The sequence below is a fragment of the Grampus griseus genome, assembly GCF_964374135.1.
Source record: "Grampus griseus genome assembly, chromosome: 13".
NCBI classification, from domain to species: Eukaryota; Metazoa; Chordata; class Mammalia; order Artiodactyla; family Delphinidae; genus Grampus; species Grampus griseus.
Genome location: NC_139007.1, coordinates 57949479 through 57968597, shown reverse-complemented (window position 1 = coordinate 57968597; position 19119 = coordinate 57949479). Strand labels below are relative to the sequence as shown.

At 39.7% G+C, this 19119-nt stretch overlaps 2 protein-coding genes across 4 annotated transcripts in view; one reads left to right on the top strand and one right to left on the bottom strand.

The window, feature by feature from the left end:
* The window catches only part of MED23 (mediator complex subunit 23), a 42781-nt gene extending 40644 nt beyond the window's left edge, over positions 1-2137 (top strand). For all 3 annotated transcript variants that reach the window (XM_082668947.1, XM_082668946.1, XM_082668948.1), the window contains one exon: positions 911-2137. In XM_082668947.1, the coding sequence (XP_082525073.1) occupies positions 911-1078 (168 nt within the window). In that variant the 3' untranslated portion in view covers positions 1079-2137. The remainder of the gene's footprint in view (positions 1-910) is intronic.
* Positions 2138-2287: 150 nt separating this feature from the next.
* Positions 2288-14419, bottom strand: ARG1 (arginase 1). Its single transcript, XM_082668951.1, has 8 exons — positions 14333-14419; positions 9715-9787; positions 7180-7354; positions 5172-5331; positions 3851-3945; positions 3408-3512; positions 3049-3185; positions 2288-2803 (listed from the first exon to the last, which is right to left on the bottom strand). Exons 1-8 carry the CDS (start codon positions 14387-14389, stop codon positions 2637-2639), a joined length of 969 nt encoding a protein of 322 aa, XP_082525077.1. The 5' UTR covers positions 14390-14419; the 3' UTR covers positions 2288-2636.
* Positions 14420-19119: the final 4700 nt, after the last annotated feature.

The window sequence follows — 19119 nt, the reverse complement described above, 5'->3', positions numbered from 1 at the left end:
GATAGGTGGAATTAAGTGACCTCCCTTCCATACTTCAATGTTATTTCTCTCTAAAATGGGAGGGGAACATAAATTGATAGACGTAAACATATGACTCCTAGTCTGAGGGATTCGTTCCTTGGAGCTGGCGACATGGGGTGGGGAGGGTGTCGCCTCCTTCATGCCTCAGCAGGATGGTCACGTGGGAACCAAGTCAGAAATGTTCTCGTTAGCATATTCCCTATATTTGGGCCTAAGGAACTTTGACACAAGGGGAATACAAAAAGGAAGCATTATCAATGGGCTGATCTTTCCTAATAAGATCCAAAAACATCTGAGTAAAGCTAAGAAAGCTCTGGAACTGCTTGATGTATTTATTTCTTTAAAATTTTTTAAGTAAGAGTAGATCTTATATTATTTAGTTTGAATTTCAAGTGTAAATCAAAACCAGAAAGTTCGCTTTATAGATAAATGTTATGAACGTAAGTTATTCAGAGAACTTCGACATATAATCGTGCTTTATGCTTCCCTTTTGTGATACCTTACGTGAAGACGGTATCTTAAAAGGATGATCCCCTTGGTGGGTATGTAGAATTCCCAGTGTAAACTCTACTAGCTATCGTCAGTGGGACGACTGGCTAGCTAGGTAAATGAGTATGTTTTTGTAAGTGTATGCATAGATAGATAGACGCACATGCACATATATACATATATATATATTGTGTGTGTGAGGGACAACACATGTTTTTTCTCATGTAAGAGAGAAAGTTTTATCTGCTTTTGTTAAAACACAAAACATTCAGAGAAACATCTCATCCACCTGTTCCACTCCCTAGTTTATTGTCTCAGGATATGTGTAAATTGCTTCTTTAAAGGTTGGAAATTGAAGTTCTCTGGTTAAAATACTTTCTAATGTGTTTTCATTTTTTAGGTAGAGAAGATTATCTGTAATTTAAAACCAGCTTTAAAACTTCGTCTTCGATTCATCACTCACATTAGCAAGATGGAACCGGCTGCAGTGCCTCCACAAGCCATCAATAGTGGGTCTCCAGCACCTCAGTCTAATCAGGTGCCAGTGTCTCTACCAGTGACTCAGTGAAGTCAGGGTGTGCTGTGGTGAAAACGGACTTCAGTCTATTAAATCTGAACATGATCGTGCTACATAGTGGTGGAGTAGAGGCAGTGATGTTCAGATTGTTTTATTCTGATTCAAATGGTGAATCTGTTGACTTCCAACTCCCATCTCCCTACGTTTTTGTCTCTAAGAGATAAAGTAAGCTACATGTTGTTCATATCCACAACAATGTACTAGAGCTACCTAGGAATGGGGACATATCTGATTAAATGACTTTTACTAGGCACTCTCAATCTTTCCTATCTTGACCATTGTTTTTATTTTTTAGTATTAATGACTTATTCAGTCTTCAAATACACTGTTTTAAAGGCACCACACATGTAAAATAGTTATTACAAATCCTTTTATACATAAATCTCTTCTGGTGTATCTGGGATAAGAGATTTTTGTCAAGTAAAGGACTCTAGGTTTCATTGCATTACTGGAGCAAATAGGTTCATATTCTTTTTTAAATGGCTTAAATTTTTTATCATAGATTTCCAAGTAAATGGGCTAATATTTCTAGTGTAGATTGGCAAGTGTTTGCCTTTGCCATGGACTTGAACTTACTATATGAAATGAGTTGGAAGTCATGTAAGAAAATAACATAGCTAGGGCTTCCCTAGTGGCGCAGTGGTTGAGAAACTGCCTGCTAATGCAGGGGACACGGGTTCGAGCCCTGGTCTGGGAGGATCCCACATGCCGCGGAACAACTAGGCCCGTGAGCCACAACTACTGAGCCTGTGCGTCTGGAGCCCGTGCTCCACAACGAGAGGCCGCGATAGTGAGAGGCCCGCACACCGCGATGAAGAGTGGCCCCCGCTTGCCACAACTAGAGAAAGCCCTCGCACAGAAACGAAGACCCAACACAGCAAAAATAAATAAATAAATTACTAAACTCCTACCCCCAACATCTTCTTTAAAAAAAAAAAGAAAAGAACATAGCTAGAAATGCATAAGCTTAATAAAATCATCCTTAAGTGGTGATTCTTTAATCTCTGTTTTTAAAAATAAATCAGTTGCTTTTCCAGGTTGACACTCTCACCTGTGTGTGTGTGTGTTTTGCATGTATTTAGAAACCTGTGTAGCAGTGACTGACAGAATCTTACAAAGAGATAGATAAAGAGAAAAGAAGTTTCTAGGGATTACAGCTTTGAACAACATGGAAATATGGTCCCTTTTCAGGTTGGGTAGCTTTATCTCCTGAAATCAAGAGTTCCAGTCTATGTACGGGGGCTGATATAGGTGTTTATTTTTAATGCCAGCATATTTTTATTTGGAAATGAATGTGTATTTCTCTAACGATAAGGCTTTTGCCAAAATGGGAATATAAGCTTTTTAATTTCACAAAAGTTAGCATTTCCATATCTTGAATTTCATACCAAGAGGGAACTGATACAGTTTATACTAATTGCACTAACTTTTACCAAGGCAAAACATTTTTCTGAAAGACCAAACCTTTGGGAGGATAACTAGAAGTTTAAACTAGTCGATTTGCTAATTATGTCATTAACTGTGAGATTTTTATATGACGCTTCCATGTTTACTTAGGCGGGTTAAGGTAATCAGTAGGCTTATGGTTACCCTCCCGAGCAGCTCCAAAGCAAGCCAAGGTTATTGCTACTGCTGTGTTCACTGTCCGAGTTACTTCTTCTGGTGTCTTCCCCAGAGATGGATTCACTTCCATTATATCTAATCCTGACAGTAGCCCTACAACAACAAATGGAAATAATGTAATTTATTAAACAGTTGACATTTTTAATTTAGTACAGACTGACTTGAAATATTATCTGGGAATAGAAAGAGGTGTAATAACTGAAAACATTTCAGTCATTGCATCATGCAGTGGACATTTAGGAAGTGTCTGTTGGGGCTCCATCTTCAGATTTGGGAGGTATCAATATATATTGGCCGGGTGTACACTTCCTTCTTTATTCACTCAGATTTTTACATACCTGTTTTGTAAATTTCTTCTGTGATGTAGAGACCTTCTCTGTAAGACAGACCTCCCTGGACTGGTGTGCCAGTAGCTGGTGTGAAAGACGGGTCCAGTCCATCAACATCAAAGCTCAAATGAATTGGCCTTTTCTTTCTTTTAAGAGGTGGGAAAGGAATTCAGTTTAAAATTGGTGGTTTAATATTTCGTAGAAAAATACAGTTCTTACTTTATAAAAAGTAACAACCCAGTGAAGTTCCATGATTGTACTTCCTTGCTTTATTAATAACTTACACTGACCAGTGTCAGTAGCAAGTCCTTTTCATAATATTTATGTTACACACATACAAACACATACACACACACAAAGTATCATACCTTCCTAGTAGATAGCTGAATGCTTCTTCCATCACCTTGCCAATTCCCAGTTTATCCACTTCAGTCATTGAAAAGTATTTAATTCCCAGAATTTTCAAAATGTAGCTATGAAAGAGGATATATATTAATCTACAATTTATAAGGAGACTGACCCTATGCCCTCTTGTTTCCTTTTAAAGAAAAGATCAGTGTGGTGAGATTAAAAAAAATATTAAGTTTGGTGAACTGTATGTATATATCAATATATTTCTAAATAGCAAGTCAACGTAAAAATCACCTGAATACATACACGTATGTGTATGTACGTGTATACATATAAATATGTGTAGATATAGATATATAGACTTGGTGCTGAAAATAATTTTTTCTCATCGGCTCGACCAGCACACCTAGCAAGAGAAAGGACAAAAAGGAAGATAAGTCACATCAAGGAATAAACTTACTGTTCCCCAGGGTCCACGTCTCTCAGGCCAATATACACAATATCTTTGGCAGATAGGCAGGGAGTCACCCAGGAGAATCCTGGGACATCGGGAATCTAGAATTGCAATGGTTCCATTGGGTTATATATGCTTCTCTTGAGCAAATCTTACATTGAAAGTTAAGGACACTTGTTAGATTGCGTGTGTCTGGTTTAGAACATAAATCTCAGGGAAATCATTAAAATATAATACAAAATGAAGAAGTTCCGGCCCGCCTGTGCTACCCTTGTTTGCTTTGGCCTTACCCAGCTTCACCCTGTGGCCCACACCTAACCTGAATCACTTGTCAGCGTTTACCTGCCCTGCGCCCCATTTCCACTCTGCCCTGCTCTCCTGGAACTCTTCTGTAAAGAAATCAGTGTGCTTCCATTACTTTCATACCTTCCTTCTTTTCTTCTCTTTCTCAGTAAAGACTTAATCCAGAGGGTGGTTGAGAGTGGCTAAGGGAAATTTTCGATCAGACCTTTGGTTTGACCGTGTCTTCAGATGGCCTGGAGCCAAGCTTGGCTCTTCCCATGAACTGGCTATGCATTTTGCAAGCCTGTCACTTTGGTCATCTGTGCGGAAAACACTGCTGCCGACATTTAACATGAAGGAGGTTTTGATCCCCAAGTATCATCACAACGGCCAATTTGCTACGGTTGAATCAATAAAAATTGTTTTATTGATATGCTACAGCATATCAATAAAATTATGAACTACAATGTTAAATCTCATTCTGCAATTTCATCTTAACGTCTTTTAGAAAAGAAGTTTCCAAGGAGGAGGTAGTTCTTCCTCTTGTGGTTTAGATATATGTTTCTCACAGTAAAGATGTTAAATAATAAACCACCATAATCCTCATTTTAAAACTCCATGTTTGAAAAGGCCCTATGATGTGGAGGGGACGCTTGGTAAGAATGAGAGGCTATGGGGTTTGTAGTAGAAGGAGGAGGTGCCAGGAGACCAGTTCTGGTCCTTGCTGCACATCTGGTATGTCTGTTAACCTCTGAACCTCTGTTAACTTGTTTATAGAGGATTCCTCTCTGCCCCACCTACTAAAAAGGGTAGTTTAAGAATCAGAAGGGAAGCTACATACGAAGTCAGTTTGCAAACTGTCAAGTAAGGTAGAGGTACAGAGCCTCACCACCTCTATCCGCCCACCCATTGCTTATTGGCTGCCCAGAAAAAAAGTTTGAGAAGTTAATCAAGAAGATGGCCCAAGGGTTCTTACTTCCCTTCCGCCTCCTGAACTTCTGCTAAAGATAATTCTTTTGTAACAAAATACCAACCAGCTGTTTACCTTTCCCTTTAGTTCCTTCAGGAGGAAAGATACAGGTTGTCCATGTAAGTTCCCAGTTGTGGTTGTCAGTGGAGTGTTGATGTCGGTGTGAGCATCCACCCAAATGACACAGAGATCAGGGTGGACCCTGGCATGGCCAGAGATGCTGCCAATTGCCAAACTTGAGGGGAAAAGAAGTTTGTATGGACATCAGGTTTGCAGTATCATTACGTACATCATATCATAAATGCAACATCCCCACCTGATTTTCCTTTAAGTCAAAGTGGCTAATATTTCTGAGAGGTTTTAAACTGGAGATGCCAATTAAACAATGATAACAATAGAGAAAGTATAGCTTATACTTAATATTTACTAACAAGTTATATTTATTCACTTCAATGGCATTACTAATAAATTTGTTATTTTTTTCAAAACCACCTTCTAATAAAATTGCAAATTATAGTTTAACTAAAAATTAACTGTGAAAAGACAGTAGCCACACAAGAAATTTTTTAGCATGAGACACCACTCAACTCTCAGGGTTAAATCAGGCTCGTTTTCTGTACTCTTATCTCTCTTGGTAAATACTAATTCTCCCAAGTGAATTATGACAGAGTCCTTCCATTTTTCTTAAAATCCAATTCTTTTACAATTGGGGAGCATCACTCGGAAGTCCTTACAGCCACTTCAGCCAGTGTATCCTGGGAGCTCACTCACTCAGATCCTCTGCTGGAACTTTCTAGTCTCCTGCTATGTATTTAAGGACCCGCTCTTAGCCAGATCCAGAACCCTCAAAGTTCATCTCAAACATTCCAAGCTCCAGAAAACTTGCCGGAATGAAAACGCTAAGTAATATCTTACACAAAAGTTAAAAGATCAGGATTTGCCATGTGGTGCTTGCATTCTCCCACTTGTGAATGTTCAGGAATCCTCCAGAGAATCGTGAACTTTCAGATTCTCAAAGTGGAAGCAGTCGTTTCTTGATGTTCAGGTATTGATTCAGCTTGATGTTTGTCTTTCCCTACAGGTTTCTTTTCCTTTGGCCATTTGCCACTCTTAAAATTTCCACTTACAAATTTTTCCACTTAGAAAAGAAAGTGAGCTCCAGTTTCTCAATGGCAGTTTTGTCACAGAAGCCCTGGTAACTCTTTGGCTTTAGGGGAGAAAACGGAGGGGGATGAGGTAACTGACTCTTGCATCAAGAGCTATTGTAATGTTTGTACTCTTTATCTAATTATACTTCTTCTGATAACATATTGTGGGACCTTGAGAGTAAACATGGAAAGACTTGCACGCAAAAATTATCTTTGCCACATTATTTATAGTGGTGAAAATTTGAAAATAATCTGAATATCTGAAAATATGGATATATATAGTGATATCATACCTTGAAGAAAAATTAAGCAACAATAAACAATTATGCTTGTATATATCATGAAGTACCCTAAGGAAATTTGTAGTGTAGATTAAGAACAAAACAGGATAATACACAATTGTTAAAATCAGACACAAGGAAAAAATTATGGCAGGAAGGAAGTATGCCAGATTTTCAAAATTCCAGTAGAAACGGTTGTTAGAGAATTACAACTGCCATTGTTTTTTCCCTTTTATATATGTGTGTGTATTTCAAAATTTTTACAATTATTAACTTTTATAATGGGAAAACGCATGCTTTAGTTGTTGACCTAAATGAGTTGTTTCTATTATCAGTAATCAAGCACAGTAAACTGACTATGAATTTCCTCAGTGCTCATTTATTTAGAAATGTAAGCCTGAATATTTTGCCTAAATCCATTCACATGTCATGTATTTTCTGCTGTTACACAGATAATGCAAGCCTTCAAACAGAGCTAAATTTATATTTCCAAAATAAAGTAGTAACCAATAAAATTAAAAGAAAAAAGACAGATAATTTGGTATAAAATATTGATCAATGCTCTCCCTTATTTTCTCTCTTCTCATGGTTTTGGTGATACTTCCTTTACAGTATTTGTGCCAGACTTCCATAGAGATAATCATTAAAAAAGACCTGTGGTCTCCGCCCAGTACAAGACTGGTTCTTCCGTTCCTCTTGATTTCTGCCACCACATCAGCCAGCTGTTCACTTGCTTTTCCCACAGACCTTGGATTCTTCACGATTTGAAAGGGACTGTCATTAGGGACATCAGCAAAGGTCAGGGCCCCATAATCTTTCACATCACACTCTATAATTAAAATTAAAAGTTTCAGGTTACTAAGTAAAAAAAGAGATTACAAAACAGCCTGTAGGATGATTCCAATTTTACCAAATAGGTGTATTTGCAAAAAAAAAAAAAAAAGTCTGGAATGGCTGTAAAAACTTGTGAAGGTAAAAAACCTTGCCCACTGTTGCCTGACAGCATCATCCCACCCTTGCTGTACACCTGTGCCTGCTGTATACTGGATTCTCTGCAAATATCGATAATGCTTGAATCGAGCCAGTTAGGCTAGACACGAAAGGGTAACAGTGATAAGCTGGTTTGCTCTTAATGGGTGGCATCACTGTCTTGGTCTCTGTCTCGGTTTTTGTGCCGTCTACTTTACTACAATAAGCGTGTTTTGTATATGTAATGAAGAAATTGTTTTTAAAAGAATATGTATACATATATATTTATGCCCAGAAGAAAATACACCAATATTTTCTAAATTTTCTCACACTATATTAACAGCCCATGGTTTCAGTCCAATGTGTCACCAGCTGAAGCAGCTCAGCTCCCTGCTCTGTCCATCGTACCTGCCTCATAGTGGGACGGTCTGAATTAAATAAGAACGTATGATTAGCAACGAGCCTTAAAGCTTTTGTGAGGTCAGGAAATAAAAGCTCTATTATTATACTTCTTTAAAAAAGAAATTGCAGCTAGCCCAAAGTTTCTAAGGACCTAGGTCACTCCCTAAAAGGCCCTGTTTAGGCTTCAATGTACAGAACTTCATGTGATATAAGTACAGTGTTCTGAACTAACCAGTCATTGTACGCTGTAGTCATTAAATGTCCATGTGTATCCATGATTCACTAACACCTTCAAGAGATTCAACCTGATATAAAATATGACCAAATTATGCTTGTTAACAGAGGGACTAGTCTAGTCCTTTTCCCCAAGCCTTCTGTTCTCTCTTGGGGTCTTTTTTTTTTTTTTGCTTTATGAGGTATAATTGTTATTCACTAAAATTCACTCACTTTAAACGTACAGGTCAACCAGTCTTAGAAATATCTACAGTCTTGCAACCATCACCATAATCAAGATTTAGAATATTTTCATCACCCCCTAAATTCCCTAGTGCCCCTTTATGGTCAATCCCTGCCCCACCCTCAGGCAACTACTGATCTTTGTCCTGTTATGCTTTGGTCTTTTCTAAAATTTCACACAGTTGGTAGTCTTTTGTGTCTGGCTTCTTTCACTCAGCATGACATCTTTGCCATTCATCCATGTTCTTGCCTATGTCAGCAGTCTGTTCCTTTTTACTGTTGAGTACTATCCCGTAGTATGGATGTACCACTTTTTGTTTATCCATTCACCGGTTAATAGGCATTTCGTTTCCATTTCTTGGCTTTTATAAATAATACTGCTACAAACATTCGGGTAGTAGTGTTTATAGTATATGTTTTGACTTCTCTTGGGTAACTATCTAGGAGAAGATTTGCTGGGTCGAGAGGTAAATGTATGTTTATTTAAGAAACTGCTGAAGTGCTTTCCAAAGAGGCTGTATCATTATGCATTCCCGCCAGAAATACACGAGGGTTCGAGCTGCTCCATATCCTCCCCAACACTTCATCAGAGTTCTAAATATAAAGATGACCTTGACTTTAGCCCATACTTTTAAAATTATATCACTTTGCATTTGCATGCTCGTATACATGTATGTATATGTGTACACATATACACACCATGCAAACACTAGGTACCATTATTGTTATTATATTACTGTTTTATTTTCTTTCCTTTCACAAATAGGGGTCCTCTTGCTAGTAGTGTACTTCTTGCTGCCCCTGGCTTTTCATTTTCAATTCCTCTGACTCGCCTACCACCCACCCCCAGTTCTTGCACACACACATTCTCTTATGCAAGAGTCTGGCTGGAAAGACAAAAGATCTGAGTGAGGATATTCATCCAACAGTATTGACTGAGCATGCTCCCCATCACTGCTTTTTTTATGGGCTGTACTTCTAAGGTTATAGCCAATGCTGCAATTCTGTAGTATAAATGTCACTCCAGACACACTCTCTTTTAGCAGGAGCCCGGTCCTTCCTTCAGAGTGAGAAGAAAATCAGGCTGATCTTTCAAGTTAAAAATTACCCTGCTCAAACTAGTGGTTACCAGTGGGGAGGGGCAATATAGGGGTAAGGGATTAAGAGGTACAAACTACTATGTACAAAATAAGCTACAAGGATATATTGTACAACACAGGAAATATAAGCCAACATTTTATAATAACTGTAAATGGAGTATAACCTTTAAAAATGTGAAGTATTATATTGTACATATATGTAACATATAATATTGTACATTAACTATACTTCAATAAAAAGTAATTAATTTTTTCAAATTACCTAGTTCTTTAAGTTTCTCAAGCAGACCAGCCTTCCTCAATACTGTAGGGCCTTCTTCCACCCCTCCTCGTGGCTGAACAATTAAAAAATAGAGTAATTCAGACATTATCATGACCATCTGATGCCCACAATAGGAACCCTTTTCATTAATCAATTGAAGAGTATCAATTTTTGAATACCTACAGAGTCAGGAATTTACATGATCTCATTTAATCATCACAGCAAGGTAGATTGAATTACCCCTATGTCAAATATGAAGATCCAGAATCAGAAAGGTTTCCTAACTTTCCTAACAAGTGGGAGAGCCTTAGTTCACATCCGCGTTCTTTAGATTCCAAAACTTGCATCTCCTCTTCTCCATCGCACCGCGTTACCAGCACAGTGAACACATATTTTGTGCAAAAGCACTCTGAGAGATGGAGATACAGTGATTAAAAGGAGAAGGCTTCTGTCTTTGAGTAACTAACAAGCTAATAGGGGATTTGGATATTTAATCCCAATTACAGTGCTTAGAGACTTGCTTCAACGCGGATACAAGATTCATAACCACAAAAACAGGATGATCCTAACTCTGCCAGGAGCAGAGTGTGTCAGAGAAGTCTGCGTGGAGTAGGCTGATATTTCTGCTGAGTTCTGCAACGTGAGTAGGTGTTCAGGAAAACAGATAGGGTGATAGAGAAACTTTGCAAACCAGGGGAACAGCTTGAGTAAAAACATGAGGAAGAAAAAAAAAAAAGAGCGTGGCATGAGAAAGACCTACTTGCAGGTCCTCACGGTGGTAAGTTAGGGCTCTTGGGGAGAAAGCAGGCAGCAGGGAAAATCATCACCCGGGAGCCGAAACCACAAAACTAACCCGGTATTTCAGGTATTTTGACCTGGTTAAGCACAGTTGGCACAATTCTACCTTTGCTCATTTTACATCAGGGAAGCTAACACGCTTCCTCCTGGCTGCAAATCTTCTCCAGCCTCCTGGCAGATTAGCCATCTAAAGAACCGGTTCTTGCATGTGTCTCTCTGATTCTAATTTCCAACAAGCCTTTTCAATACAGGAGGTTACTTTGTGTTCCCAGGGGAGAAGGTGTGCCAAAAGACAGGTGGATCTATCCCCAGGATTGTGCTGCGGCACCAAACTAAGTAGATATTTCTTCCCAACTCAAATTACCGGATGACTTGCCCTGGCTGCTGGGCAAATCCTCCATGTCAAATTCCTGTCCCTGGCAGCCAGGGACGCCCCACGCTCAGATGGACACATTTGCTCCTTCACTCCACTCCTTTTTTGTATGACTCCCACCCCCTCTCAAGTAGATACAATTTCTCCTTCTTTAAACTCCAACAGCGTGCTGCTTGGCTCAGATTTTGCCTTGGTTTTGTGTTTGTTTTGTCTTTTCTCCATTATTAGATTTCAGTCCAATTTTTTCTACACTTCCAGCACTGTATTTTGTAGTACGGAGCTGACACTTAGTAGATGCTCAAAAATTGTCAATTTGATAAAACTCCCTGCCCTTTTTCCCTCTCCCTTTCAAACTTTAGAACAAATCTCATACACCCCTTACAAGTGAACTTATTTACAAAACAGAAATAGACTCACAGACATACAAAACAAACTTATGATTACCAAAGGGGAGACGGAGGAGGGGATAAATTAGGAGTTCGGGATTAAAATATACACACTACTATATATAAAATAGATAACCAACAAGCACCTACTGTATAGCATAGAAAACTATACTCAACATCTTGTAATAACCTATAATGGAAAAGAATTTAAAATTTACGTTCATATATAAAACTGAATCACTTTGCTGTACACTCAAAACTAACACAACATTATAAATCAACTATATTTCAATAAAAATTTTAAAAATAACACCATTCTGGGGCTTCCCTGGTGGCGAATGGTTGAGAGTCCGCCTGCCGATGCAGGGGACACGGGTTCATGCCCCGGTCCGGGAAGATCCCACGTGCCGCGGAGCGGCTGGGCCCGTGAGCCATGGCCGCTGAGCCTGCACGTCCAGCGACTGTGCTCCGCAACGGGAGAGGTCACAACAGTGAGAGGCCTGCCTACCGCCAAAAAAATAAAAATAAAAATAAAAATAACACCATTCTGAACTTTAAGATTTATAAAAAAAAAAAAAAACCACAACAAATCTTATACACCCCTTAGTCGATACAAAAGTCCTCCCTCAGTATCTGTAGAGGATTGGTTCCAGGACACCCACCCTACCCCACCACCTCCCCATCCCCCCACCCCTACTCCCCCTACCCCCTGCCCCCTGCACGGATGCTCAAGTCCCTTACATAAAATGACATAAAGATATTCCAGATACAGAACCCGCAGATATGGAGGCCCAGCTGTATATTTATTACAATATCACAGTCGATCAATTTCACAGAGGGACACTTTTTAGCTTTTTTTTTTTTTTTTTTTTTGTCTGATTCAAACTGCTTCTAATGATTGGTCTTTTCTCATTGTTCTTTGTTAGCTCTCCTGACTTTGAAGCTGGGCTCCATTCCCTAACTGACTGCAACTCTAAGATTCGCTATAGATCTAAAGATGCACCAGTGCAGGTCGGGAGCACAGGCTCTGGTATCAGACAGTCCTGTCTGGAATTACACAGTCGAAGCTGTGTGACCTTGAGCAAGTTCTCAAATCTCTCTGAGCCTTAGTTAACTCAACAGTAAAATCAATACAATACCTACTTCATTCTTTGCCACCACCCCCTCCCCTTAACCACTGCCCTGCAAGGGAATGGAGTCCTTTTTCAGACTCAACCTTCTAGCCCTTTAATCCTCTCTTTTGCCTATTTATCCAATTTTACCTCCTTTAAGTGAGGACAGAAATTTATATGTTGGCCATTTTTTTCCCTTCTATGCTATGGCTTAGTGTAGAAAAATATCTCTCTCTGAGTCCTTACTATCACGAGACAATAAGCTTCATTCTCATGGGGCCATGTTTTTTTTTTTTGTCGTCGTTGTTTTTTTTTGCGGTACGCGGGCCTCTCACTGTTGTGGCCTCTCCCGTTGCGGAGCACAGGCTCCGGACGCTCAGGCTCAGCGGCCATGGCTCACGGGCCCAGCCGCTCCGCGGCATGTGGGATCTTCCCGGACCGGGGCACGAACCCGTGTCCCCTGCATCGGCAGGCGGACTCTCAACCACTGCGCCACCAGGGAAGCCCCGGGCCATGTTTTAATAAGGAAGAGCTGTAGAAGTCAGGAAGGAAAAATTATGGAGAATGGAAAATGCATCTGGCTATATTTCAAAATATTATCCCCTGGAGTGGCTGTTATTATCAGTATTTGGCCTTCTGCTGAGGTCCAGGGGTCAGAGCATATTCAAGCCGTTTCCTCCCTTCCTTCCTTCCTTCCTTCCTCCCTCCTCTCTTCTTTCCTTCCTTCTTTTTTTATCAGTTATTTCAGGGCTATCTTTGTTAGAACCTGTCCCAAGAATAGGTGAGCACATTGTGGATTTTGCAATTACCCCCAGCATTAAAAGAAACACTTCTTTGTCAGCAAAATGTCCCTGTGTTTCAGGAGAGACCTTTGGAAGATTTCCAGGGAAAGTGAAGCAGTATTGACTGACAGTCCAAATGCAGTTTGCATCTCTAACCTCCGACCTGTCCCAATTTGTTTTGTAATAAAAAAGCCAGAGAGCAAAGCAAGAGTTCAAAACTAAGAGAAGAAATACATTGCTCAGACGGGCAAAGAAAAAGTTCTAAGACACCTGAGAAACCCCATTTAAAACAACCACAACCACAAAAAATCAGCCTGGGAAGGTGTCAATTCACACTCTATCCTGTTTGTTTTTGTTTTTGTACTTCCCCATCCCCCCTCTTTTAGCACAGACACTTACAGGAATCAAAGATATCTGTAATCTCATTAGATTTACCAGAATGAGTGTGCCTGGGCAGAAAAAAAAAAAGACTCTACATTTACGTGTGGCTGGTATGTTTTGGAATCTGGGAGTTTGATAAATTCATTTGTCCTTTCAATGTGGTCAACTTGCAGGTGGGTTTCCTTTTTTGTTTTTCTTTCTTCCTCCCTCAAAGAGAGGTGTACAAGGGACTCTACCGAGTCCATGAAATCAGTATTTTATAGAATCATGAAAGCCCTAAAATAATATAAATCACTCACAAAGTTGATAAATCAATAATGTTTAGGTTATCCACATTTTTAAATTCTAAAGGTTGCTGCCCGTCTATGAAATTTTTCTAGGTGTTAATTACATAACTAAACAAATGTGTTTTCTTAAAATTCTATCTCCTTCTACATGCACAGTAACACCAAAAGCATCGAGAGCACAGAAATCTAAATGAGTAACTACAATGCAGAAATAGTCTATTTCCATTCAAATAAAAATATTTTCTCTTAAAAAATTATGAGGAAAAATTCAGCAGATTTAAATAAAATTAGCTGTGGCTGAGATTAGGAGCCATAAGAATAAATGGATTTGTGACCATAATTATACAATGATGCAAAATGGTGAGAGGACTTTAAAACATAGATTTCAGGTCAGGTTGTATCAGGGAATTTAACTAACTAGACATTAACACCTTTGTAATTTTGAAGCTCGAAACTTTCTCATAAATTCCGGTTCTTCAAAGCCAGGGTTTTTACTCACCTGGCCCTTTGAGAAAGGAGCTCCGATGATCCCTATGGATTTTGGCTTGGAACTCATGCTCCAGCACTGCTCACCGCTGCACCCAGGGTTTCGAGGCAGTCGTCACTCTGTGCAACTCTCAGTGACGGAGAGCACATATTTTTTTTCTATTTATAATTGAGTTAAATCTGTTTACTTTATTCTAATGAGGGAGAGTGGCTCCACCTACTGAAACAAAGCAACAGTCAAGTGGAAGTCCAGCAAGTTCATACTTGGAATAACTATGAGTCCTCTGGGTCTAGGTCTCTAATTAAGTGAGATCATTCATGTAGACAGTTCACACCCATTTGACAAAGCCAGCTGGTGACATTAATCTTTCCTAATCACCACTTTGATTTCCTAATTATCTTTTCTAGTCATAATTAATTAATCAAAACCACAGAAGAAGTGCTATGGTTCTTGCAGTGCAAACTCAGGGCATGGTACTTACCTCCTCCAGGTCTTTGCATCCTCCTGTGTCGAAAGGGCTGGGACTAGCAAGATGGTCTCCCACATCCTTTCCAGCTCTACAACGCTGAATTCAGTTTTCACTCTGGGATTAATAGTTAATCCACGAGGCACACCTCATACACCACCAGAGCACAGTCTCAGGGAAGGCATATGACTTCCTTTTCTGATTATTAATTAAAGAAAAAATTAATTGCCTGATTAATAACCCAGAAGCGTTACCATACTAATTTTGAAATATGATATGCGGGAAAGTAACAGTTATTGGACTCATAATATCAAAATGAAATAGAGATGCAAAAACAGCCACGACTGAGTTTTTATCATGTGCCAGATGCTGTTCTGTTTTATATTATCTCATTTAATCCTTATGTGAATTTTATGACCAGCCTCATTATTTGTGTTATTGTACTGATGAAGCAACTAAAGTTCAGAGGGGTTGCCAAATGTCACAAAGAGGAAGAGCCATGACACAGTCGTGGGCATTCTAGATCCACTTAACCACTGGACTTTACATTCTAAACGCAGAGGAAGTGTCAGCCATGTGTGCCTGGCAGACCAGTGTGTAAGATCTTATAGAAAAACCCAAACGAACTTTTTGGCCAACCCAATATAGCCTAGATATTTACTTGGGGTATTTTGTATAGCTAAGTATTAACCTCTTATGGTTTCACATTGCAAATAACTTTTTTCTAATCTGTCAGTAACCTGATAACTTTATATGTCATCACTCAAGATTCTTATTTTTTGAAATGGACAGTTGAATAATTTTTTCCTTATGCTTTGCACTTTGGAAGTTTCATTAAGTCCTTTCTACTCCAAGATCACAAATATATATGTCTGTATTTTCTCCTATTTGCTTTAGAGTTTATGTTTCACATTTAGTTCTTTAATCCATCTATACCCATCTTTGTACATTGTGTAAGTTTTCCAACTCTATTTTCCCTTGTAGAGTCCATCCGTTTCCTCAACAACACCCACTGAGCCGTCCTTCCATTTTGCCTCATGGATTCGAGTGTTATTTCCCTCGTGTACCAAGTTCCCCTAGACACATGGGCTCTTCTGATCCATTGGCTTATTTACCTGTGGCTGTACCAGGTCCACACTCTTTGATTATCCTGGCTTCACGGTATATCTTACCATTCTTCGGTTAATAGTAACATTTTGCTCTTCTTTTTCAAAACTGATTTAGCTATTCAAGAGCCTCTGTTCACCTACATATTCAGAATAAGTTGATGGGTTCCTTAAAAAGAATCCTGCTAGGATTTTTACTAAATTTGTAGATGAGTCCATAGAGATTTGATATCTTTCAGGTTTCATTGTGGGTGTATTATTTTTACTCTAACATCTGAAAGTTCCTTCTATATCAAGCTGAGTTTGCCTTCCTATTACTTGACCCGGTGATTACAACCCTTCAATCCAAGTAAAACACACTATCCCTCGGCTTCATGTACTTCTTGCATTCTCTATTGTTTAGCCTGTATATCCCCAAATACCTCACCAGTTTCTTATATTACATGATGGCTACTCTCCTTCAGGTCATCAACTTGGTCATTCCCTTCAAAACATCTTCTGGCTTCCCTATGGCCTCCTTAACTATGTGATCCTATCCAGAACCAAGTGCACACATCCAGGTGTAGATGGAGGCATCTAGCCCATCAAAGACAAATTTGGTAATGCTTGACTTTCCAATTCACTGATAAAAATACTGAACAGGGCAGTACCTATGAAAGAGCTCCTTGGCATTCTGATGGAAACCTCAGCCCAGATTGTCATAGTTCCATTCATTAGTCATGGATCCATAGGTACAGCTGTTCCCTCAATTCCCAGCTCAACCACTCTATCTTGGCTGTGAGGATATCATAAGGAAAACTTCCAGGTATGTCAATAAATTCTTGCTACACTTTGCCTGCTACATTTTGTCACTTACCAGTCTGACTTCCCTGTCAAAGGTGATGAACTGACCCTGAGAGACACTCTCTTCTTGGTAAACCCATGCTGACTTCTAGTGATCACTGTTTCCTTTTTGTTGTGAACATAAACCATCTTTTTGATCTCCAAAGCTGTCATCTCAGGACTTCAAAAGGAAGAGGACAGAGGGCATCGTACCTATATCATCCTATCAGAGCTCCAGTTTTTCCAGCTCAATCCTTTCCTTTATTTTAGAGTGTATATATTAAGTTTTTAAAGCCCTTCTCCTAGTAGTACAAACCTCTTATCTAATATCTCTCCTTCTCTCCCTCCGTCTTTCACTCTCTCTCTCTGTCTCTCTGTCTCTGTCTCTGTCTCTCTCTCTCTGAAATCCTATCTAGCACTTTCCTGAAGATGGGACCACATCTTATTTGACTTTGATCCAAAGCCACTAGAATGAGGTTTGACACATAGGCCCTTGTATTAGTTGCCTAGAGCTACCATAACAAAATATCACAAACTGGATGACTTAAAAGAGCAGAAATCTGTTATGTCATAATTCTGGAGGCTGGAAGTTTGAAATCAAGGTGTCACAGAGCCATGCTCCTCCTGAAACCGATAGGAGAATCATTTCTCGCCTCTTCCTAGCTTCTGGTGGTTCTCCAGCGACCTTTGGCATTCCTTGGCTTGTAGATACATCACTCTAATCCTCCATCTTCACATGGTCTTCTCCCTGTGTCTCTGTGTTTTCCCATGGCCATCTTCTTATAAGGTCACAGGTCATATTGGATTAGGGCCCACCCTACTTCAGTATGACCTCATTTGACTAGTTATATATGTATGCAATGACCCTATTTCCAAATACGACCACATTCTGAGGAACTGGAGATAAGGACTTCACCATATCTTTAGGGGAACACAGTGCAACCCTTAAGAGCCCTCCGCTAATGGTTTTGCAATAAAAAGAAAGGATGAATAAATAAGTTACATGATGAGAGAAACCAAAAAATCATAGAGCTCTTACTCTCTACCTCTTTCTCTTTCTAAGGCTTCAAACTGTGGCCCATCTCTGCATTGTCCTTTCATCAGCCAACTAACAAACAAGACTGTCTTCCAATGAAGCCCAGGAGTCTTAGCACTTTTATAAAGAACTAGAAAGTACAAAAAATCCAAAGGACTAAATCTCTAATGAAGTGATTTCAGGGAATCCTTTTGTCTGATGCATTGCCCAAACTTTTTTTTTCTTCTAAATATTTTTGCATTGTGTACATTCTTTATATTTTGTTGTAACATATTATTTGAGAAGAGATTCCATTAAAGATTTTCTTTTTCTTTAAGCCATCTCTTACTCAGGAAGTGACCTGAAAGGCTGGCATTGGAGCCTGTTTTATCTCGGTCTGGGTCAGGGTGGGTGTCAGGGGTGTGGGTACGACAGCAGGGGAGTGGGTCTACGATGTATGTGCTACAGATGGGACGTTCGCGGTCAGCACCCGTGTTTCCAGGTGGTTCTTAAGTTTTCTTGAATTACTGAGTGTTCTTTTTTCTTTTTTAATTTTTATTAGAGTATAGTTGATTTATAATGTTGTGTTAGTTTCTGCTGTACAGCAAACTGATTCAGCTATACATATACATATATCCACTCTTTTTTGCCCGAACTCTTTAAACCCAATACAATAAGAAGGGGCCCGCTCCTGGAACACTTTGATTTTATAGAAATGTTCAAACTAATGATCGCTGGTACGTTACCTAGTCATGTCTCTAGGAAGGAACTCTTCTAACCCTTTGAGGCATGCTAGAAGCTTAAGCAGAGTGGGCGGCCATGAAAGAAGCCTCACTCTGAGCGTCTGGCTCATGTCACTTCATGACGATGTATTTATAGCCTCCTCCTCTTTCTTTGCCTTCCTCTCTTTACCCAGTCAGACTTGAGGCAGTCCTCCTGAGGGTGTGGGGGCTATAGGAAACAAAATGTCGGGATGTCACTGATCTCTCTATGAGCATAGGAGCTCGGGGCAGCACTGCACCAGGAGACAGTGCGTAACCCCAAAGTGGAAGACCCACCCACCTGGTGCCCCGAAGTCTCCAGGGCTATCCCTCAGTTCCCAAGGGGACCCTGAACTGCAGCCTTGGGATGGGGAAGGTATTTAAGTTTCATTTCGGAAGCTGCAGTGGCAGACTCCCAGACAGAATCTAAGAGAGAAGGAAGAAGGTATAAATCACAGAAAATGATCATCTCTGGTTTCATGAGCACATGTGAGTCAGCTGAGAGTACCCTAGAAATAGTGTAGGGACTTAAGGTCCTGCACTAACAGGCAAAGATTGGAGCCAGAGAACTACTGTGTATGCCTGTTATTGGGATCTAGATTTACTCCAAGGTAATGTGGCTGGGAATG